The sequence below is a fragment of the Nelumbo lutea genome, chromosome 3 (assembly GCF_056320005.1).
Source record: "Nelumbo lutea isolate HS-2025 chromosome 3, American lotus-T2T, whole genome shotgun sequence".
Lineage (NCBI taxonomy): Eukaryota > Viridiplantae > Streptophyta > Magnoliopsida > Proteales > Nelumbonaceae > Nelumbo > Nelumbo lutea.
The window spans coordinates 15,125,221-15,149,670 of record NC_142686.1 but is presented as its reverse complement, the minus strand read 5'-3'; the positions used below and the strand labels follow the sequence as shown (position 1 = coordinate 15,149,670).

General features: G+C 34.6%; 1 protein-coding gene across 1 annotated transcript; it reads right to left on the bottom strand.

Annotated features, from left to right (window-relative positions):
- Positions 1–652: 652 nt before the first annotated feature.
- Positions 653–17,124, bottom strand: LOC148863126 (NAP1-related protein 2-like). Its single transcript, XM_088979364.1, has 10 exons — positions 16,465–17,124; positions 15,570–15,692; positions 15,393–15,443; positions 15,103–15,174; positions 14,805–14,918; positions 14,659–14,720; positions 4,102–4,162; positions 3,885–3,941; positions 3,704–3,748; positions 653–1,149 (listed from the first exon to the last, which is right to left on the bottom strand). The coding sequence occupies exons 1-10, from the start codon at positions 16,591–16,593 to the stop codon at positions 1,078–1,080; spliced, it is 786 nt and encodes a 261-aa protein (XP_088835490.1). The 5' UTR covers positions 16,594–17,124; the 3' UTR covers positions 653–1,077.
- Positions 17,125–24,450: the final 7,326 nt, after the last annotated feature.

Genomic DNA, 24,450 nt, shown 5'->3' with positions numbered 1-24,450 from the left:
CAATAGGGTCTTTGTCGCAAAACAAAATACAGGGGGGTGTCATAGACCCCATAGTATAAAGGGATTCTTTGTAATTTACCCTTTTTCTTTATTCATTGAGCTACAGAACAGGGAAGTAGGCAGGTAGCCCATCATCTCCCAATCCTGTGGTAGCAAGATTCATTCCCAAGTCTCCACTATCCAGCATTAGATTCTAAATGTTGTAGAATGTTTTAATTATTTTCAAGAAAGGTTCCTTATTTTTAAATAAAGAAAGAACAGGACACCCTAACACCACTAGGGTCAAAACCAACCTTGGATCCAATATAGACATAATAGGTTTTGTTCCAAAAACCTAGAACCAACCCCTAGAAGAAAAATTCCAAGTTCGGAACTGAATTGAACCGACCCATGCTCATCCCTATTACACTTCATGCAGTTCCAGACTTGGAACACCTTAGACTGGCTCACATCCACCCAAGTTGCAAGGCCAATCCTCTTCAACCCACACCGATCTCCTGATAATCCATCCATAACCATATTCTTGGTATGGTATGAGCAGAGCTCATGCTAGGCTGCTAGCAGTGAAAAATTCTGTTACTGGAAAAGTGCGTCATACACCACAAGCCCTGAAAATTGCAATAACCAAAAATAGTTTCCATACTTCCATCGATTAATTAAGCCGCCTTATATTTATTTATCACGAAATAATGTGTTCACAAAGAGCATATGCTTCCGCAAGTGCCCTGGACAAATGTTAGTTAATATGACCCAATATATATACTCGTCACTTCAAACCCCCTGAATTTAGGAAGAAAGACCGCAAGGCACAATGAAAGAAGGAAAACACCCCCCCCCCCCCCCAAAAAAAAAAAAAAAGAAAGAAAGAAAACAAACAAGCCATGCATTTCTAAACCACCAAGGTAGCAGTCACCTAGTAACCAAAACAGATCATTGCTACCGCCAAAACAGTTTTAAAAGAGTCGTCAGCTCCTGTTTCTGGCTCTCTCTGCAGCCATCAGGGACTTTGCTTCCGAGAGCCAAGACCAAAGCATTGATGGCCAAAATGTAGACCTTCCAAACCCTAGCAGGACGAGTTTAACTGTCATCCTCCTCATCACCTTCTTCGTCATCATCATCTTCCTCTTCAAAGCCATCCATGCCCTTTCCCTGACAAGTACAATCAAGGAAGAAACAAACAATGGTAAATCTCAAATCTCAAACCAGTGCATAACTATGTTAAGTTGCCAGAGTCCATTCATTAGATAAGAATTTCAACTTCAAGAAAGCTCTGCAGTTGAAGCCAATGCATGATAGGACACAGTCCTCTTAATGCAGATAGTCCATCTAACGGTGGTACTTGTACAAGGTAATCAACTAAGGATTCAACTAGAGAAGTAAATAGTTAGGACTGATGAAGTCAGGACCCCATCACAGCCCTGCAATTGATGAAGTCATTCTAGGTTGTACTTCTGATGCTCAAACAATTTAGCATTTATCAATAAAAAGTTAAACAATTTAGCCTATGCAGGGCGTTATTTTACAAGGACTAGTTGGTTTATTCCATTCAGAATTTGGATTGACATATTCTTTCTATAAAACGTTTATTGTTTCTTTTCCCCAAAAATAGCATGCTTCATTTTTACAGGTACAAACACCTTGCCTTGTGCCTCATGCTTTAGGAGCCCAATGTGCTTTAGTTGTGCTTCTAGCTTTACAAACATTGCCATTCATACAATTAGTGCCCACGTAATTTACCCCTCTTTTTTCGGTGTTTCTTTTTTCTCTTCCCTGCTGCTCATTGCCAAAATTCAGTCAGATGGAACAAAAGTGCTTTCAACGATAAAGCTAAAACTCCCTAGAATCTTGTCAATTGAGCATTTGAAGGGATGGGGATGGGTGGCATACAAGTAATTAATCCCTTCCCCATTGATTAGAATATATATTAATATTCTTGTTACTAAATTAAACTCAATATAGATTTATCCAACTACATGGGCCCACCTACAGAAATCCTGTTTCACCAAATCCACTTTGTCGAATACATATCCTTTGTCAAAAGCTTCTAAACTGATTATGAGAATTCTATGAACATTCCAAGGTTCAGAGTTCAGACTCTAAAGGTAAATATGAATATACAGCGTTCAAGATGAGAATCACCTTCCCTATATTAACATTAGGCACACAAATATACTTAGCTTCCTTGAACACAAGCACCTATGGAACTGCATTCCTTTTGCTGTTTGTTGGAAAGTATGGAAACAAAGAAATAGGACAATAATCTTCGAAGATGAATTTCGTTCAGGGACCATACACTCTTCTTTGTGGGAAAAAGATCATGGATTGGGTTCTCGTTCTTCCAGAGCTTGAGGAGGTTTCAAAAGAAGATGTCAGCACTGGTTTTTGGAATATCCTTGAGTGGGTTTACAATCATAGTCCTTTTCTTGGCTATTGTTTTGTCATTTTCTCCTTTGGTTTCCTACTTCATGTACTATTTTGTAGCTGTTGTGATCTCTCATTACCCTCAATTGTACCTTCTTCAACTATTAATAAATTTTTATTTTGTATTTATTACCAAAAAATGGAAAAACTTTAACTTGGCACAACCCAGGAGGGCACTACCCTCCAAAATCTAGACATTATCAAAAGTTCAAAACGTAAAAAGTTTTTTTTTCAGTAAATGTGAAAAGTTTCCTTTCCAAACTTATTGATTAAAAAAACAAGTTTCCTTTCCAAATCTCCAAAAGATCAAAAGAAATATATTCGAAAGAGTACAACCTTAATAACCAATTCTATCAGAAAACCCCATCCTCAACTAATCAAAGAAGGGCTACTAGCAAAAGTGAAGAGTTTCTTTGCAAAGAAGAGGCTGAAAGGCTATGAATAGCCTCTAATAAATGCCAAAAACGATGCCCCAAAATGTAATATGAACAAAAAACAAACTAACACTCGGTTAAAAATTACTCAGACATAGGATGCCTAATGAACAACAAGGTGTAAACATTAAAATAAATAAAAAATGGTTCTGAATCCTATTGTGCATACTCAACTAAGATATACTCTAACCATCTAGGGGGTATTAATCAATATGTATGATATTTATTTGTAAAATAAAAATAAATTCCACATCAACCAAATTGTATTTTGCTGATGTGGCTGATTTCTGTTTTGAAAATGAAAATCATACATAAAAGACCCCCTTAGTTTTTGTTACATGAACCGCATTCCACTATCACACTCTATCAAGCACAAATATCACCTCACTACTTCAGTTCACGTCATTTTTAGCCTCTTCTGAGCTCTTTTACAATTAATGCAGAGACCGACACTCTCAGTACATAGAGAAACTACGTAATAAAAAAAAGTTGCCAAGACAAGGAACAAAATTACTTTCTTGCTCATTGAAAATGAAGAAAAACAGAGATATATGTAAAGAAAGACCTGCTATCTAAGAATAATGATGAATTCAAAGTAATGTGTTGATAATCATTAATCTGAAAATGTGGGTTTATGGAGAAACTATGCCTAGTATACTTACTATTTACTTTAGCAACATTCCATTGTTTACATTATCTAAATAAAATAAAACAATACACATCCTTTTTGTAAGCCAGTGAAGGCAGCATAAAATATAAGAAATTAGATTACTAGTTTTTGCTGGACAGAAACATATTATATAAAACACCTATATAATGAAGAAATATCAAATACCATCTTAACTTACATCTTCATCATCTTCATCTCCCTCAAAGTCTTCTTCATCAGCCTCCTGCACCAAAAAGATCATTAATCAACTCAGAAGAAATAGTACAAGGGAAGCAGCAGAAGGAATAAAATCATACACCAACACAATCATCATGGATATGTCCATCCTTGAAACCAAATGAAAATGGGAAGAGAGTTACATTGTTAAAATATTTGAGAGGGTTAGGCCATAAATCCTCCTTGATTATCTCTGCCACCTACAATTTCAAAGTAGTGAGAGCTAAATAACACAGTATTATTTCAATGACAGAGAAGCATAGATGAGCATTATTTTTGTTGTTAATATGATATTGGGCAGAGTCTATACAAAGAATATTGCAAATCTTGCAATAGCCGATGAAAAAATACAGAATTTACCTCATCATGAATCACCTCTGTAATATCTTTCTGTTGAGTTTCACTGAACCAACTAAAGAAACTGCATTTAAGAGAATCAATTTGAGAATGTGGGGCCAAGTATGCACATGTATGTATATAACATTTTGGGCAATGAATGTCTTTAGTCACTTATGTATATATTAAGTATCACTTATACATGTATTTTTAGATCAAAATACTCAAAATACACCTGAGACTACATAAGCCTTTTTTTCCCTTCAAATTCCGAAAGATCATGTAACAAATAGAAAAGCATATAGAAAATGGTGAGAGCTTCAAGTTAGTGAATCACGCACAATTCATTAAAAGGGAAGAGCAAGTGTTCATGTAATCCATATTCCCATAGCTCTGAAAAACATAAAAAACATATGAACACCATCCATGCTCTAATATGACCAAAAAAAAAACAATTATCTGCTGGATCTTGATCTTGCACATGTGAAACTCAAGACACAAAACTGGACAAGAGATCTTTTTTTTAATGGTTAAACTGGATTAGAGATCTTCAACAGAATTCTGGTACTGATCTATCAAAAAAAAAAAAAACATAATTCTAGTACTGAGGCCAAAATGCATGCACACGCACAGATTACATGTCACTGTTAGATTGGATAAGATAATAGACTCCTGTATAAAGAAAAATAAATGTGTAAAGAACTGACATACTTGCCACCCAATAATGTTCACGATTAATCCATTTGATAGCATTGCTGAAGCTAATTACAGAGCCTTAACTTGAAAACCATCACCATCATTATCTAAGCCTTGTCCCAACTACATGGGATCAGCTACATGAATCATGTTCCATCATTCTCTTCTATTGAATGTGACATCCATTGTTAAACAATGGACCCTTAAGTCATTTCTCACTACTTCAACCCATTTCTATTTTGATCTTCCCTTAGCGATTCTAGCACTCTCAACCAGTAACAAATCAGTTCTTATTGATGCTGTGGATGTTTCTTGTTTGCACATGCCAAAACCATCTTAATCTATTTTCCCTCATTTTATCACTTATTGGAGCTACTCTTAGGTTCTCCTAGATAAGTTCATTTCAGACCCTGTCCTTTGTAGTTAATTCACTCATTGATCTCAACATTCACATTTCTTCTACACTCATTTTACGGACACTTTGCTCCATAGCACATTGCTTTCCTTAAAAACTGTTATATAAAATTTTCCTTTTTTATGAATTTATAAATTTTTCCTTTTAACTTTAATGGTATTCTCCCATCACATAAGACTCTGAATTCACCCCTCCATTTTGCCCATTCTGCTCTAATTCTATAGGCAACATCCTTTTCAATTTGGCAATCTTTCCCTTATTTTTTTGGTAATAAATAAAAAAGAAAAACTTTTATTAAAAAAGAGGAGAGAGAGAGAGAGAGAGAGAGAGAAGAGAAGAGATATACACAAGCAGGTGACAAGATATCACCCCGCAACCAACACCCAAAGCCCACCAGCCCACAACCCTTCAACCCTGGAAACTAGTTTTTTTTATCAGTGGATATTCAGATTTATTAAATCAAAGTCAAAGATAGTACAACTGATAAGAACCCGCTAACAACTTAGGGAGAGGCACGAGATGCTACCTCCCCTTTAAAGAGGGGAGATGGAAGAAACCATCAACCCTTTAGTTAAAAAACATAACAAAGGAAAAAGAAAATTACAATGAAACCCGAGTAGCCCCTTGTTTAGCATAATAATCAGCCAAGGCATTAGCCGATACCCAGCCACTGAACTCTAACTGTCATACCCCTCAATAGCCATTTAACCTTTTTTAAAATATCCTTAAAGTTCCAAGTGACAGTACTGGGGTCATCCAACCCTGGAAACTAGTTACAGAAAAAAAAAATACTCAAAACCTTTAAATAGACCAGAATAGCAAAGCAAAACCCTGAATCCAAATGAAATCCAAATCTTTTAATAGACCTAGCCACAGTAAGGCCCATGCACTAGCATATCCCTCAGGAACCTTCTCCAGATCTTTCGTTACTCAACAGATACCTTTCCTCCAATTCCTTGAACAGCTTCCTTGTCATTTTTTCTCCTCCCAACACCACCAAACCTAGAGTCTTGTTTGCTTGAACTGCATTTTCCACTACCTTGTCCACATCTACTTTCTTCTTTAACTCTCTAACTCTGTCCATCATCTCTCCCTCCTGCTCCTCATCAGAGTTATCTTCCACTGAGATCTCCTCCTTTTCCCCAGATAACTTCTCTTCATCTATGTTATTTTCCCCTAAAGCAGATGACTTCTCTGAGATATTTCCCTTATTCAGGATTACCAAACCAAGGTAAGAAAAGACATTGAGATATTTCTTGGTCCCCAATCCCAAGTTATCCTGATTTCTATTCATTTTATTGTTAAATTTACATTGCATATATTTTTTGAACAGTAAAAGAAATATTTTTTATTGAGATTTTTTTTAAATGTTCTGAAGGGCTACACAACGGGGGGTAGCCCATCCCCCAACCCAGGTGCAGGCAGGATTCAATCCCAAGTCTCCGCTACGACCAGCACGAGACCTTACCAACCAGCTGGTTGGCACCTAGCATTTTTTTTATTGAGATTAGTTAAAAGGTAAACAAGTAGGTACATCTTTCATTTCCCATGGAGACAACCCTTAGCATCTTAAACTCACAAACAAGCCTAAAGCAGATGTTGTGTCAATACCCCAAGTTTGGCTAGAGAACCTGCCAATCTATTAGCTGATCTACTAGTCCATCTGAAGGAACCCTCCACCTCTATTGCTATATTTCTGATTTCCCTTAAGGCCTGCCTGTAAATCCAAACCCCTTGACTGTTATTATTCATTCATCCCACTACCAACATTGAATCACCTTCCACCCCCACCTGTTTGAGGTTTAATTGCTTAGCAAGTTCCAATCCTTGCAATTGAGCTAATACTTCTACTCTAAGAGAACCACACTACCATATTGGGCCCAAGAGCGAGAAGAATGTCACGGTTGTCCCATAACCATCCCTCAAAGCGCCCCCAATATCAGAGGGACCCAGGTTGCCAAGTGAGCTTCCCTCAGGGCTCAACTTTACCCTGTTTTGTGGGTGAACCCAAATCTTCAGTGTGAAAGAGGCAGCCACCACTCCTCAATTTCTCACCATATGATACACCAAAAAGCTTTTGAAAATATCCTACATCTTGACCCTAAGAATTACCTTCAAGTAATATTTCCAAGAATAGCATCCAATGTTCTAAACTTTCTTTAAAAAGCATGATGTACCTTTCCTCCCAAACTGTCCATAAGATTGCTACTCTGGTGACTCTCTACATTATCTTTCCTCTTCTTTTGTGAATGTTTTAAAAAGCGACCCAGAAACAGAACCGTTTTGCCTCCGGTTTCTGGGTCAGTGGTTCAACCATCCAGCTGAACAGGTCACCCCGTGACAATACAAATATAAAGATCAAAGTGCACAACCAGAGGCTGTACAAAAGAGAATACATAAAAACAATCAGAGCACTATCCCATGAAGCATTACAAACAGACTTTCAAAATAAAAAAGGGACCTATAGAAGGAACTTTGAATATTCAGCTGTACCGCAGACCAAGAGTACAGTTTCCCCACAATTCTCTGCCACACTCTATCCTCTTGACAGCTTTTGTTTTGAAACATCCTTGAGTTTCTTTCTTGCCAAATCAACCAGAAAACTGCACCTGGAATCAAGTTCCACAAAATCTTCCCTTTCTTACTTAGGCCTTGTATCCTCCATCTCTTCACAAAAGCATCCATTGTTGATGGGCAGCTACAACTTAATGCAAACATCTTTAAAATCCTCACCCAGATATTGTAAGAGAAACTGCAGTGCAGTAAAAGGTGGTCACCTGACTCTTCAGCCCTGTAGCATATAGGTAGGAGTCTCAATCAACAATCCTCTCCTACTCAAGTTATCTCTTGTAGGGATATTGTTCAGATAGGCAGTCCAAACAAAGAAGAATACTTTTGAAGGAATGTATTTGCACCAAATTACATGCATAGGAAATCCTGCTCTTCTTCTTGAGTCAATTTATTTAAAAGATTTCACCGAGAACTGACCTTTGCTATCTGCTAACAACACCCTTTCCTCTGCTGCATTGAGGTCAATTTGAGTGTTACATTAGCCTCAGTAGAAGCCTTCCAAAAGGAGCAATCTCCCAGTCATTTAATGCTCTTCTGAAAAGAGGATTCCACACAAGCTCCCCATCATGAGACCGGACATACTCAGCCACTTTTGCCCCCTTATTCACCGCAGCTGCAAAAAGCTCTGGAAAGTCATCCTTTAGCTTGTTGTTACCACACTAGCAATCCAGACAGAAGTGAACTCTAGAGCCCTTACCCACTACAAACTTGGTTTCCTTGCTGAAATAGCTATACAACTTGTTTTATTCCCTTCCAAACTGAACAACCATAAGACTGATTTGCTTCTCCTGGGTCCCAACCTTCACTTCTTGTGCCATATTTTGCTTCTATAACTCTCTCCCACAAGCTGCTCCCTTTCTGACCAAACCTCCAAAACCATTTGCCTAGTAAGGCTAGATTTAGTTCCCGAATCCTTCTTATTCCCAGACCTCCATTCTTTTTTTGTTGCACACATTTCCCCAATTTACTAAATGAAAATTCTAAACTCTCATTTCTCTCTCAATCTTAGCAGCCATCCCTGCTGGAATGGAGTAAAGAGAGAGCAAGTAAACAGTAAGGGAAGAAAGAACACTCTTAACTAGTGTGAGCTTACCTCCCTTTGAAAGGTACCTTGCTTTCTAGCCAGCCATACTCTTCTCAATCCTCTCCACAATAGGCTCCCAAATAGACTTTGAGTTGCATTTAGCCACTAAAGGCGTTCCCATATACTTTAAAGGAAACTTACTCATTTTAAAGCCCCAGTAATCAGCCCAAGACTGCAACTCTTGCACCTCTCCAACTGCTACCAGCTCACTTTTATGCACATTCAAGTGTAACCCCAATACCACTTCAAACCACCAAAGAATAGCCATTAGATAGTCAAGCTGCTCCTGCGATGCATTACAGGGGAAAAAGGGGATTGTAGCTGATAAGGGCAACTTTTGGGCCCTAATACCAATAAAAATAATGTTTTTAGCATAATTATTAAAATAGGCTAACTTTTTAAAAAATATATATATCAAATAGGAGCAGAAACACTGTTCATCTCCTTCCTCCTTCAAACCACCGAACAAATCTCCCTCGAGATTAATAAATATTGATCACAGATCTCTACTTTTTTGCTCACCCTTGTAGTTGCTAGCTTGCTGCAAGCAAAAATGGCGAAGCCCACTCTTTCGTTTTTGCATGTTGTGTATCTCGCTTCTCCAGTTAGCATACTCATAGACATCTTCCAATCCCAATTTACGGGCTTTAATGGCGTTCAAAACTGCTTCAGATACCTCTAACAGGCTTAGTAGCTGGAACCAAACCACCGACTCGTGTACTTAGTACGGTGTTTCATGTATTCTTCTAAGTGCTTCACAAGAATAACTCATAGCAGTTCTGCTCTGAGTTTAAACAACTCAGATGCAGAGAAGAAGAAGGGAGAGAGAGAGAGAGAGAGAGAGAGATTAAAAATAATCTTAATTAAAGATGCATACTTAAGTTTTAAACTAAATGTTTTAAAAAGCCTATTAGCTCAGATTAAAATACATAAAAACATATTCAAGAATCAACAATTCAAGCGTGTGGAACTTCCAATCTCTTTATTTCTTCCCAATTACATTACTTTAATTCCACAAGACACTTTATATTGAGCCCCTTGAGGCAAGCCCGAACATGTCTATGCTAGGGTCTTGAATTCTTAACTCATACATAAAAGGTTGCTTTTTAATGTTAATAATAATTCTTTATCTTTTAAAAATGTCTTGTATTAATCAAGAAGAACAACATTGGTAAAAGGGGGGGGGGGGGGGGGGGGGGGGCTCTCAAGGCACTAGAGAGCAAGCAAATCTTTTATGTATGATTTAAGAATTCATTACCCTAGCACAGACGTGTTTGGGCTTGCCCAAAAGGGCTTGGTTAGGGGTTCGGGGGTAAGACCCCAGCCCAACCACCATGCTTTAAAAAAAAAGTAAAAAAGCACAAATTTTAACCAAGGCAAAGGACACACACTTGGTGTGCCTTTTTAAAGGTGTTGCACCTAGGCTAGGTGAGGCACTCAAGCACATACCTTGAAATGAACCTCGCCTATGCGCCTAGTCACTGATGAAAATCTCTGTTTCACTCTAAACATTTTCATCAATCATCTCAATAAAAAGATTGCTTCCATGGTTGATCTACCTAACATAAAAATAAATTGACTTTGTAACTTACTTGTCTTGTGTCATAACCCCTGGCCAATTATTCCCTCCCAAAGTTTCATAGCATGACTCATGAGTTTAATCCCATGATAACTATTAGAACTCTATATATCACCTTTGTTTTTAAATATAGGAACCATAGTGCTCTTTCCCTAACCATCTAGCATCTTCTTTACTTTCATAATCTTATTAAATAGTTTAGTTAGCCATAATAGGCCTACCTCTCCAATTTTTTTGAGAAAATTTAACCAGAATTCATTAAATGAAGAGGAGGTACATGAGAAGATGTACAAAGCAGGGGAAAACCCCAACAAATTACAAAGGAGGAAGCTTGTCGCTATACCTCTCCATACTTTTCCAAAATTCTATTAGTATACCGTCAAGTCCAAACGTCTTTCCCTTCTTTCAAAATGTCCTTCACTAAGAAATCTCTAACTTTATGAAGGTTGCTATCAACTTTAGCAATATTAGAATTATTAATCCTTCCCCCTCTAGTACTCTCTCTATGATCTTCATTTAGTAATTTGTTATAATAGCCGTTCGATCTTTCCTTGACTTCCTAATCTTTTACCAAGGTTTTATGTTCCTCTTTGATGCACTTGATATGATTTAAATCTCTGCTATTCTTTCTCTCATCTTTACAATTTTATAAATTGTAGTTCTTCTCTCTTTAGTTCCTAGTTCATTAAAGAGTTCTTAACTTAAAAAACCATCCTTTCAAATAAATATAATAGTTTAATCTCACAATATTGCTTCCTACAACATTAATCCAGATTGAAATTGAATTGCCCATGTAAAGTACAGAACCTTAACTCGAATATGATATTCAAAACAATGAACTAATCTAGCAACGTTGCTTTCTGTGCAAAGTTGTCAAGGCGGGCACCTCCTAGGCGTCACCTAGGCAACAAAGCAGTTTCCCATCGCCGCCTCACCCAAACGCCATTGATTTTGTATACTAGGCGGGCGCCTTATACATAAAAGAAATTATTTTTTATATTTATTATTTTGCTATTTTTATTGGTTATTTTATTCTTTTAAAACAGAACTGGTTATATGTAATCATTTTATTATTAAGACAATAGAATACAAAGTTACAAACTAATAAGCTTTTGTTTCGTCTTGCAGAAGGGTTTTTGCTCAATTGCAGAAAGGTTTTTATTGGTTGTTTTATTCTTCTTCTTCAGATTTCAGTCCGATTGTTTCTCAGTCATTTTTTGCCTTTTTTTCAAAAACACGGGGGCTCATACTCCTCCCTTCCTCCACTCATTGTTCACAGTTTTCAGTCTTCCTCTCCCCCCTTCCTCCACAGTCCACTAATTGTTCTCAGTTTTCAAATAAAAACAGGAGCTATGCCCCATATTTTTTTAACAGTCGAAACCCACTCTTCAATTCTTCTTCTTTTCTTCTTCTCGTTGAATAAATTAGCGACTACATCCACTGTTTTGTACTCTTTTATTTTTTTTCAAGGATTTTTTTTATATCATTAATATATGGCTGAAAAGTTTTTATATGGCTGAAAATTTTTTATATGGCTGAACTGAAAGTCTGAAATTTGATTATATGGCTGAAAGTTTTTTTATTTTATTTCTATTTGTATATTGCATTTGCTGATTTGCATTACTGCTTGCTTGCATACTTGGGAAATATATGAATAGCTGAATGAAATTTGATTATATCATGTAGCTGAAACTTGCTTGCTTGAAATGTTTATTTAATTTCTATTTTTAACTGAATAACTGAATAACTTATTGATTAGATTAATTGATTTCTGATTTAACATTTATTTATTTGTTTTTGTGTACTTATCAAAAAAACTATTATTTGTTTTTTATTAATTTATTAATTATTGTCATTGCTGATTTGCCCTTGGTCTTAGTCTTTTTCTCTTACTCATTTCTCATTATTTAATTTAGGAATAAAATAGATTAATTATTTTCTAGTATAACATTTTTGTTTGTTTTCTAATTTGTTTTATTTGCTGATTGGGTTTTTTCAATAGAAATAGAGAATGACAACTGAAGAGGGAAGTGGTAGACTGGTAGTACTAGGCGTAAGGCTCAATCAAAGGACCCCACATGGCAATATGCATTTTGCAATGATTTGGAAGATAAAAATGCAATTCCATGCTATTATGTGGTAAAATTGTTAAAGGAGGAATAAAAAGGATAAAACAACATTTGAATTAGGGATACGGGGATGTTACTAAATGTTCCAAAACTACTGCAAGTATTGCCAAGGAGATGCTAGAATACATGCAGAAGAATAAGAGGAAGAAACCGTTGGATGAGTATAAGCACACCCATGGGGCTTTCTCTAAAGAATTGGCAATTAGGCAACGTGAAACAAAGCAACCAAGTAATACAAGCTCTCTTTTCTTGAAACTTATATTTATATTTTATTCCTAATATTTTAAATTTATATTGTCTTAATTCATTTTTTTCTATTTTGTAGTTGACTAGTGGCATAGCTATGGACATTGCACCCCAGACCTCAGGCGTATTTCATTACGCATATTAGGCCTTACATGCACTTCTTCTACTTGTGAGTGCAACTAGAGCACTTTTGAGCATGTAAGTTCTAAGTAATGGTTGGTTTTCCGATAAAATTAGTTATGAAAGTTAAAAATACTTATTTTTATAATTTTTCTTATTTTGTTGTGAATGTAGATTCAAACAAAAAAGAGGAATAGGCTTGATCAAAAGAGGCCCAATGATCTTGTATTTGTTCAATACAATCAACGCCTCCGAGAAGATTTACGACAAGGCGTGCAAATCCAAAGCAATTTGACCCTATTTGCTTTGATGACGTAGATGAAACTAGTGAATGGTTGACTGGGAAAGACCCCTCAAATGACTTGGTTTATGAAGGGTGTGATCTTACATGGACTCAAGTTGATGAAGCTTTAGGGGCATCTGAAATCCTTGAATGATCAAATAAGCCAAGGAGAAGTGGACATGGGTGTGGAAATGCAAGTGGGTACAAGTAGAGGTAGATGTAGAGGTGGAGGTGGAAGTGGGGGGTGGTCATGGGAGAGGTGAGTCAGGAAGATAAGTTAAAGGCAAAAATGTCGTTGTTGTTGAAGAAGAAGAAGACTCGATGTGGGACAAAAATATGGAAGATAATGAAGATGAAGAAAATATTGATGTTGAAGATGATCATGATGATGACAATGACAATGATGATGACAAGGATGAAGATGTTGATTGTAGTGCTAAGGATGTTGGTGCATTCAATGAAGGTGTTGGTGGTTCTTACTTCTTAGACACTCCAACCAATTAGAGAATACAAAGTTTTCTTTAAAGATAGTCTATGATATATTTAATGTTTTAAACTTCATATTTATTTTTTTGTAGACTTGTTGAAATGAATAATGATTTATACTTTTCCATTATATGGTATCATGCTTTTTGTTTTTTATTGGTTTTATGACTTTCATCTTATATTTTCCTAATTGGCTACTTCCTAGTTCCTACATAAACTATCAAGCATCAACCAAGGTATGTGTTTTAATCCTTAAAGGATTGATATTGAATTCTTATGAAATTTTTTATTTATTTTTTTTGTAGTGTTTCTTCCATTTGTTAATGGCAAAGTTGAATTCTTATTAATTGATTGATTCTTTTAATTTGTTTTCTTTTTGAAGGCAAAGTAGTAGAAAAAAGGATACTCAAGAAGGTCAACACTCAATGGTCCAAAATGTATGATTTTATTAAACTAAATTAGTAAATTATTAGTTTTTTTAGTGTTGCCATGTTAGACGTGTTACTCTCACTTCACTTGCTTGATTGTTTCTTTTTTTTTTTATCAGCCACTTGCTTGATTGCTTATTTCTTTTAATTTAAATGTTCAATTTTTATATTTTCACATGAAAATTACACTTATATGAAAGATTTTATTGATGATTCTTAGTGTGATGTGTTGCTAGTAAGCAAATATAACTTATAAAAATAGTTTAGGAAGTGTAGAAATCTACAAATTTTATAGATTTATAGATTTATAAATCTATAAATATATGGCCACTTAGCCTTGCTTAGTCACCTTGACAACTATGTCTCTGTGTATCACAATTTGTTCATCGAGAAAGCAACATCAATCACAATAACAACAACAACAACAACAACAGCAATGCAGAACTAGTTATAAACACATTTCTGTGGAAGGTTTACTATTCATGACTATTTGCAGTGTGTATGATAAAAAAATATGTGAAATAGGTTACGTGAAGAAACCAACCTTTCCTCAGCAAATGGGCGTTTACTTCCTTTTTTCTCATGATTACTTCCATTTGCAATGTCCTTCAAATGCAAAATAAATATAATCAGAGATTTGTATAAGAAAGTGAATGATGTGTACAAGTAACATGGGAAAATCACCCATACCATGCCCTCCTTCCACTTGATTGTTGTACCAGTTATCTTAGTTGTTCCTTCATCAAAGAAGGTAAAAGCCTTTGTGATCTTTGTATCTTCAAAGTAAGGGTTGGAATTGAAGCTCTGAGCATTAGAAGGAAAGGATTTACTTACTCAATAAAATCATGAATTGAAATAAAGTCATAAACCAATCTTCATAATAATATCATCCCAAAAGAAAGGAAAGGAAAAAAAAAGAACTGAAAAACCATACCATTTACAAGTGCCATCATAAACAAATCAAATGAGAGAAGAGAAAGAAACTCACAAAGGTAATGGAGTACCCCGATTTCACATCCTTAAAGTCCTCAACGTCCAGAGAATTTAGAAACTTGAAAATCTACAGCAAGTAAGAAGGAGCTATCATGAAGTCAAGCTTACAACCCATTCAAAGTCTAATAAGGATGTCAATAACATCCTTCCTACAGCATTTCACCACTCAATTCCAGAAACTAAACACAGCAAAGAAATGAAAAATGTTATTGGGCATTAAGAATGGGGAACAAATTCTTGCTGATTTTAGATACAGTTCATGTATATAAGAAAGGAGAGTCAAACCTTCTGGTCTTCCTCACTCAAAAGATCACCAAGTGCAGGATGACTCAAAAACTGCACACAAAAACCTTTACAAGTTAATTGGATTGGACCAAAAGAGTCAGTAATCAAATATTTGTTAAAGTTAAGTACTCCAGTAATAAAATAAGAATCAAAGTTTGTGAAAGATGGATAACTAACAGCAGTTAACCAGAAGTCAGGAATAGTTTTAATGGTCTCATTCCTCTTATTGTAAACAGGCCTCCGTATCTCGTTGTACTTCTGTTCCACCTCCAAAACCTTGTCACTTGCTTCTTCATTGATCTACCACCAAAAAAGACATAATTAATGCTAAAACTTCCAAATTTCCGGGTGAAAATAAAACCAAAATCTCTTCAAAAATATTTGGTAACTTGATTAGTCGATTGTTAATGACGAAAACTAGACATATGAACATGAAAATCGAATAGAACTTGAAGCCTTACGTTTACAGAAGAATAATTTAAAAAAAAAAAAATCTACATTCTCTCACTGAACCCAAAACAACAAAACGATAATGATTGAACGCCTCTCTCTTCATTTAAAATTGAAATAACCAAGGAATAGAAATTTAAAACACACACACAAAACCAACAGTATAAAGGCAACAATGTGCCCGTACCAGAAATGAATGTGCGAATTTGAGTCGAGAGGGGAGAATTGCACTCTGAAAAGAAAATGGTATGCATTTACGCTGTCCGCCGTCGGTTTCGAAATGAAATAGAAGAAAACGAAAATAGCGTAGTAAAATAAACAAAATGACGCCAATGGTTCAATAACAATGAGAACGGCAGTATAAGCCATATCTATAACAACCACTAGAAAAAATAAGAAAAAGAAAAAAAAAAAAAAAACATCAACAACTGCAGCAATAATAATAAATCGTTCTTGAATCCACGCACTGAGAGGAAACAAGTACTGTCCTTCACTGGAATTCAAGAAATGATTACCCTCTCGCGTAAGCAACCAAAACATATATAGAAGATCAAGCTCAAAGTCCAAAGGGAGGAAGATGAAGAAAACGGTGACATTAAGAGAAAAGAAAAGAAAAGTTTACCTTCTCGAGCTCGTCTTGTATCTCCTGCAACTTCTCGATGGAATGAACAAGCTCTCCATCAATGTGATCTGAATCTTCCTCCTCTCCCCCCTCTGCAACCTTTGATTTCTTCCCCTTGTCCGCACCCATCCTCACGACCTACAAAAGACGCAATCTAGGTTCTTCTGATCTTCTAAAACCCTAATATCAGAAGTCAGACCAAGAAAGCGCAAATGGAAAGCGGAAGAAGACGACGACGAAGTGTAGTGAGGGTTTACGAACCCACCCTGAAGGCCTCCTGATAGACAAGCCGGCGAAGTGAAGGTATTGTAATAATGCAATGCGGATGACCTTTTTCCGTACATTATCGATCTCTTTAATTCTCGATTATGTGTGGGCCCTCGGGACAAAACGTATGATCTAGCGCTCCTGATTTTTATTAACTCGCATTAAAAATAAGGGTTCGACTATGATGCCGGAAAAAACAGGATATCGTAAAAGCTTGCATCGTGATCGTGATCAAAGATCCCGGAGGGAAAGAAAGAGAGACTTTTTTTTACGGTAACGGGAAATTGTAATTTGTAAATTACTTTATTTTTCTTTCATTTTCTTTTCACAAGGCGGGGCAGCAATTCCTACTACCTATCGATCAGCAAGACACATAGTTCAAACTCCAAGCCCTAATTGGCAAACCAATCAACAGCTTAAAGCCTTAAACCCATACACACCGGTATCTGACACGTTGACATTGCAGCCTTGGTCCCTCTATTTGTATATATTTTGACTTCGGATCTTTTTTCTTGGCTGCGTTTGTTTACCATAGAAACACAAAATGGGTACATTTAACTCTGGTTCAGATTTATAGGAGTTTGTTTGCAATATATTTCTATATTGTAAAACAGTGGGAAATTGTATTTTTTGACAGTTCTGTTTTGAGAAATGAAGACATTTTCATATTGATGGTGGTTGATGTCACTGCTAAACCTGACCACGGCAACAATAGATTTCACAAAGGGGTATTCTTTTTTTAGATTTTGAGAGAGTGAAAGTTGGTCAATGAAACTTTGATTCTTATTAATCAAAAATCTTTTTTTTTTCAGATTTATGTGGGGACAATGTAAAGTTTATATTCCTAAGGACCACTTACCCAGGTAAGTGATACACATCTCCTAAGTGGATAAATAACTTTTCCACCTTAGGGAAATTGTCAATAATTGAATGAGACAAAATGCCCCTTATAATAATGGATTTTTATGACTAAAATGGTCATTATATTGTTTGCGTGGGAAATAAAAGAAGATGAGTAAATTACCCAAGTAAGTAAATTACCAAAAAGCGGACGGGGCCTAAAAATCCATTGAATATAACTAGTAAACATGTTTTTCCTTTATTATTATTTTTTTTTTGTGTACTCACTACTGCTTTAGCCCATTGGGCAAGTTTTTTTGAGAATATCTTCTCGTAGTTCTGATAGTCAATAGATGCATTGAGCTTTGACATAAGATTTGGGCAGCCCGAAGCCCGTTTGACAAATGCGCATATTTTTGTGCGTTGTTTTGGGTCTTTTCGCACGAGATTAAAATGCAAAAGATGTGAAAAGCTTCATTTGGAGCTTCCCAAAATCAACCTAAAATGGGCTTACCACGTTTTTTCGACGTCCCATCTTTTAGCGATAAGATCTTTTGCATGCCAAACAAAAATAAACCAATTTTTTATCTTCTCAACTTATAAGCAGCTGAAAGACCCCACAAAAAAATGCACCAAACAGGGCCTTGTTTTTTGTATATTTATAATTGTAGTACAAGTTGTGTAATACATTCTACCCGTCACATATTAGTGTTGTCCACTCTTAACCACCGCCATCAAAGATGGTGACCTTCGTTGCAAACATAATCAGTAACAGAACTATCGTCGTTTTACAAATCAGTACACTTCAGGAAATCATATCCACTATTTTCTCTCAGTTTTTTCTTTTTTTTTTTTCAACATATCCGCTACTTTCAACATTTCACATAAACCTCGTTTTACAAATCTAAAAATCATATCCCCGTTTGTAGAGCATTTAATGTTTGTTCTGATGTTTTCTCCCAAACGCCAACAAAAATGTATAGGCGTTTGCTTCGATTGAAAACAAACAACAACAATACAAATTGGTTTAGAAAATTTCATGAACCGATTTGGGGGCCTTTTTGCATTGTACATGGTTGCGTTTGTACCTTGGAAGCTTTTCGTCCTGAACGAATTGAAAACGTATCAAGTACCAAAAAAAGAAAAAAAGTTTGTCGTTTGTTGTTGCCACGTGCTGGTACGTACGTCGAAGAAATCTGGATTTCCTGTCTTATGGCTTGATTGAGTATGGTGTACTATTGTAAATAATAAATAATAGATTATATATTATAGCATATATATATATATATATATATATATATATATTAATTTATAATATATAGATAATATAAAATGTACAGGCAATATATATAAATATAGGAAAATTTATAATATGTATGAAAACAATATACTAACCCATTTGGTTAACCATTGATTAATTAAAACTAAACCCATACCTTCATCTTTTCAAAAGGGCAAATTTCTTAAACTATTCTTATTTTTTATATGACCAACTAACTCTATCCCTATCGTTATTAATGTTCCGTTAAAATCCGTACATGTGACACCAGATAACATATAATTTTTTTAAACTCAATTTTATTCTTTATCCCTCTCCCTTCTTCTTTTTCTCCTCCTTCATCTTCAGTGTATTGTGGCTCCATGGTTGGTCTTGAATGATAATACAAAAAATCTCCTCTTTCATATATGTCGTTATCTTTTCATAATAATATATATTTTAAAACAAGAAAGTCTAGAAAACTTATATTTTTTTTAAATTTTGATTTTTTTATTCCACATCATTTTCGAAACTACCAATTAAAACTTTACTTCCCCAAAAAAAAATCCTAAAACCTCTCACCCCCCTCTCTCTCCCACATATTCCAATAATCTAAATAATCTAATATCATAAAGTTTTTCCTAAACAAACTTCCCCACTCTACCCAACAGTCTCCTAAGTTATATCTAATTTAGTAGAGAGTTTCTCTCATAAATCATCTCTAATTCTTATTTATCTTTTCCCCCACTTTTTATCTACATTTATCTAAAGAAATTTTGAATTAAAAAATTATGAATTATTTAAATATAATAATAACTTTAAAATATTTATTAAAAAGACAAAAACAATTATAATCAATCTAATAGTATTCATATTATTAATAATTATATATTTTTACAAATTTCATCACAAAATCATGTACAAACAATATAAATTATGATTTTATGGTTTACCCGATCTAAATGTTATTCAAATAATAAAAAATATAACATTAAAAAATAAATATTATTTAAATATTTTAATAACTAAATATTAAAATTAATATTTGAAATAGTTACTGAATAACTTTCAATTATAATAAATAGATTAAGATTTTAAATACTTAGTTAAATAACTAAATATTTTAAATAACGAAAATTTTAACACAACTATATTTTAAATAGTTAAAATAAAAAAATTATGTATTAATAGTACTATAATTTGATGGATTATTAAATTCAACAAGTAATTATATTTTAAAATTTAAACAATGATATTATTTCAATAAATAAATAATATTGTAAATAACTAGTTTCATTTATAGTACTAATTAATAATTATAAAAAATAACTTTCAAAAAAAATAATGTTTATTAATAATAAATTTAAAAACTTAATCTTTATTTGTTATATATTTATTTGTACTAAAATTAATATTTATTGTATAAATCTATTTTTTGTTTTTTATTTAATAGAAATTTTTCAATAATTATTAGAGTTTAAACTACTATTATTTAGCTTTTTTAAATTTAATTTATTGTATATTTTCACTATAAATTTTTAATAATTATTAGAGATTAAACTATTGTTCATGGGTTGGTTCAATTCAATTGTAGTTTGTTTGGCCAACCAAATCGACCTGGTTAGGTTGGGGGGTTGGTCACTCAAGTTATATTGGTTTGGGTCAATTTTTGGTTTGGTTTAAACTTATAAAATTAAATTTAAAAATTATCTTTGGATATTAAAAAATTACAATAGCATTATTAAAAAAATAAATTTAAAAATTAAATTTATAACATAAACTGTTTTAGCCTAAGAAATATTGGAAAATCCCACTTTCCCATGTTAAAATTAATATATATCTATGGTCAAGTCGTTCGATTTTAATCAGTTTACAAATGGCCAAAGTGAAATTGATCAAACCTAGTTGAGTTGGGAAATTGTTGAACCAAAGCCTACTAGAAATACTAGAAATTGGATTGGTTAGTTTCATTAGTTTGATTCAAAATGGCAACGGGGCATGGCGAAAACGAGAAGCATCTTCTCATCCTTGTCCCTGTGAAAATCCCCATCCCCATCCCTGCTAACGGGGACAAAGTTATCCCCATCCCATATCCATGGGAATCCCCATCCCTGTAATTATTTATAGTGTCAACCATTGTGTTTTTGTTTTTTATTGTATTTAAAAAATAAAAATAAAGTAATTAAAATTTACAATCATATCAGTAAAGATTCAAACATATTTAACCACATTTTAAAAAATATTAACATATAGACGCATGTGTACATATATACATATATAAATGTATGCGTAGATATACATATATATTAGCAGGGATCCCATAAGGTGGGGATCGAGGCAGGGCATGCTCTTCCCATCCCCGCCAATGGGGATGAAAATTTCCCCATCTTCATCCCCACAGAGGAAAATCATCCACATCCTTGCCCCATTCGGGGCAAAACCCAATGGTATCGTGGAAAATGGGAAAAGTTGCCATCCTTAAGTTTGATAAACAACCCTAACTAATATTAATTATTATTATTTTTGTATTATAACAAAATATTCAAAGTAGTATATAAAATTATAAATGATTAATAATTATTATGTAAAACAATTGCATACTTTTACATGATTTTGTTGTTTATCTTTAACTTAACAAATCCCATGCATCACACGAGTCATCACTAATATATAAAGTAAATCCCATCATTTTTTACATTTTATGTAGGGAAACTACATGTGAAGGTGGTGCCGAATGTAATGGTGGAAGGAAGAAATCGAATTGGGGAATTGGGGCCAAGGAAGAAACAAAACATCTGGCTTCTACTCAAATAAATGACGTATTTGGTTAAGTTTAAGAGTTTCTCACTTTTCTTGAATAACAGTTGGATCATATTAATATTCAGCATCTTTTGTCTTTCATTGACACTTGTCAGTATTTAAAAAAATTATCAATTAATACCCTTTACTTTGGGTCTAGTGCCATTTTGGTCATCGGACTTTAAAATGCAACAATTCAATACTCAAGCTCTTAAAACGTGACAATCTAGTACTTGTCGTTAACTAGTTGTTAACCAGCCATTAAGTGGTATTTGAAAAAGACACAAATACTCTTAAAGTTTTATTTAATTTTCTTTATCAACCATCTAAACATCAACAAAAAAATTAGCAGATCCAAATCCTTACCTTTTCCATTTAAACGTTGGGGTCACATTTGAAAGAACATTCTAGTGACCCAACTTTCTTGAATAGAAGAGGCCATGAATTGAGTGTTAATTTATTTGTCAATGTTTGGATTATTGATAAAGAAAATTAGATGATACTTAAAAGAGCATTTATATCATTTTCAAATGCTACTTAATAGCCAGTTAACATTAAGTACTGGATTATCATATTTTGAAAGTTCAAGTATTCAATTATTGCATTTTAAAATTTAAGAACCACAATGGCAATAGACCCAAAATAGAAGGTACTAATCGAGATTTTCACTAACATTAAATACGGGAGTTAAAAGCTTCAACAACGATACATATGTTGGTTCCATTTAGTTTATTGAGTAAACGTGTATTGACTATGCCACATAGGCATCCCGTAAGCAAATGCCTCGTTAATTGCATTTGTGTGTATGGATCTCCCATTTAGTTTGGAGTTTCCTGAAACGACCAGATATTTATTGGCATTTTGCTTATGTGATGCGTGATGGCGGACAGGCTTCGACGAGGCTCAATTTCCCCGAGTCGGCGGGTAGGCTTTCTCGTTCTCCGCCTTCAACCTTTATGCGTTATAAGTTGATAACAACGTACAGAAATCGTTGCTGAAGATTCGTTGTTCTCGCGCCAATTCGTCCAAATTAATAACGCCAGTTCGTGCTTTCTTGGTGGTTTCGGGAGGGATTTGATGCAAGAAGGGATTCTATGTCGAATTCCTCCCTCCAACTGACGACGTTCTTGATCATGGCGAAGGCATCCTTAACATTGAAATCCCTGGCTCAGAGGAATTTCAGGAGGATCATATCGCTCCACTCATCCTTGAGTAGGGGAATCCCCGGGATAGAGACCTCCTCCGGAGGTGGGGGTGGCACAGCAGCTACTTCTTTCTTCTCTGGTTCAGCAGGAGCCTCCACCACAACAGCAATAGAAGAGGAAACGACCACAATGGTCTCCTCGACGGCCTCAACAGTCTTAGCACCATCATCATCGACGGTAGTGTTAAATGGTATCTGTCTCGACCACCACGGTTCCAGTCTTTTCTTTCACTTTCACTTCCTTAGCTCCGGTTCCGGTTCCACTTTCACCCGATGGATTATTAGCTACACCGCCGGTCAGATTAAATGAGCTCCGTACCTTGAAGGTCAAATCATCACTGTGGAGAAGGCAAGGAGGAGAAGAGGTCGAACGCTAACCCCTGGCAGATAAGGCCAACTTTTTGCCCTTAATTGCAACAAAACTAACATTTTTAAAAGAATTGTTCTGCTTACTTTTTCTTTTTTTTTTCTTTTTTTTTTTTTTGTGAATGCTCCATTTGGTGCATGAATCCAAATATAAATATGTACGGTGTAAATATATACAAAAGAGTATAAAATATAAGATTTTACATTTTATACAGTTGTAAATACATACAAAGTAATACAAAATATGAGATTTTGTACTCTATAAATTTGTATTTGTACTCCTTTTAAACTGATCCTTACTGATGTTAATAACAAGAAGGTTTTAAACAATTATCTCCTCTAAACATCTCAATCACAAGGGTAGTTTAAAAAATTTACCATTTTTAAAAAATATTGAACTGACCAATTTGATTAATTCAAATTTTCAGTTCAATTCCATCGGTTATTTTTTTTCGTTTTTCGGCTTTCAGTTTTTTATGATTGCCCTTAGATATACTAGAGTCGGGGCAGATTGGTTCAATGCTCCAACTTCATGTACCCGGTTTCTTTGGGTGAAGCTCAGGTTGAGCAAAAAGCCAGATCTGACCTGTTGATATTCCTTGCAGGAATTGCTCCCCAATTCTATGCTATATCCACCTAATGAGATCACTAGCTGATTATCATCTTTATATTTTACACTGTAATTTACCGTTGAATTTTTTTGGGTGTCAAAAACACAACAAAACTAGCCAGTTCGAAAACAACTTGGTTCTTGAAAGTTGAAACAAGAACACTGATTTTTTTTTTTTAAACTGAAACAAAAAGTATCGCTGGATTTCTGGTTTAAAGGACATCTTTTTCATTGGGTAATTTAATATATGTTTCGCAAATCATATAATTTCTATACTGTACAATTTGTTTCTGTTTTAAAGACAAACGATTCCAAAAACATGTAATATTTGAAACAAAAAACGAATTGTTTATTGCTTTTCAAACTCGAAAAAGTGTTTTTTATTTTTATTTTTTGGCTGATGAAGCAATTTTTAAAACAAATGAAGAACAAAAAGTATTCGAACACCCCAAGGTTAATTTTGGTACGAGAAATGGCGATAGCAATTGTAAAGCAAGCGAGATTAAAATCAAGTGATTTTCTTTGTATCAATTAATTAATAGAACACAGCCCATGGGTTGGTCCAATTCGGTATAGGACAGAACCGATCTTTTACTTGGTCCTCTACTCCAGATTTTATCCGGTTTGTTATTATTGATGACA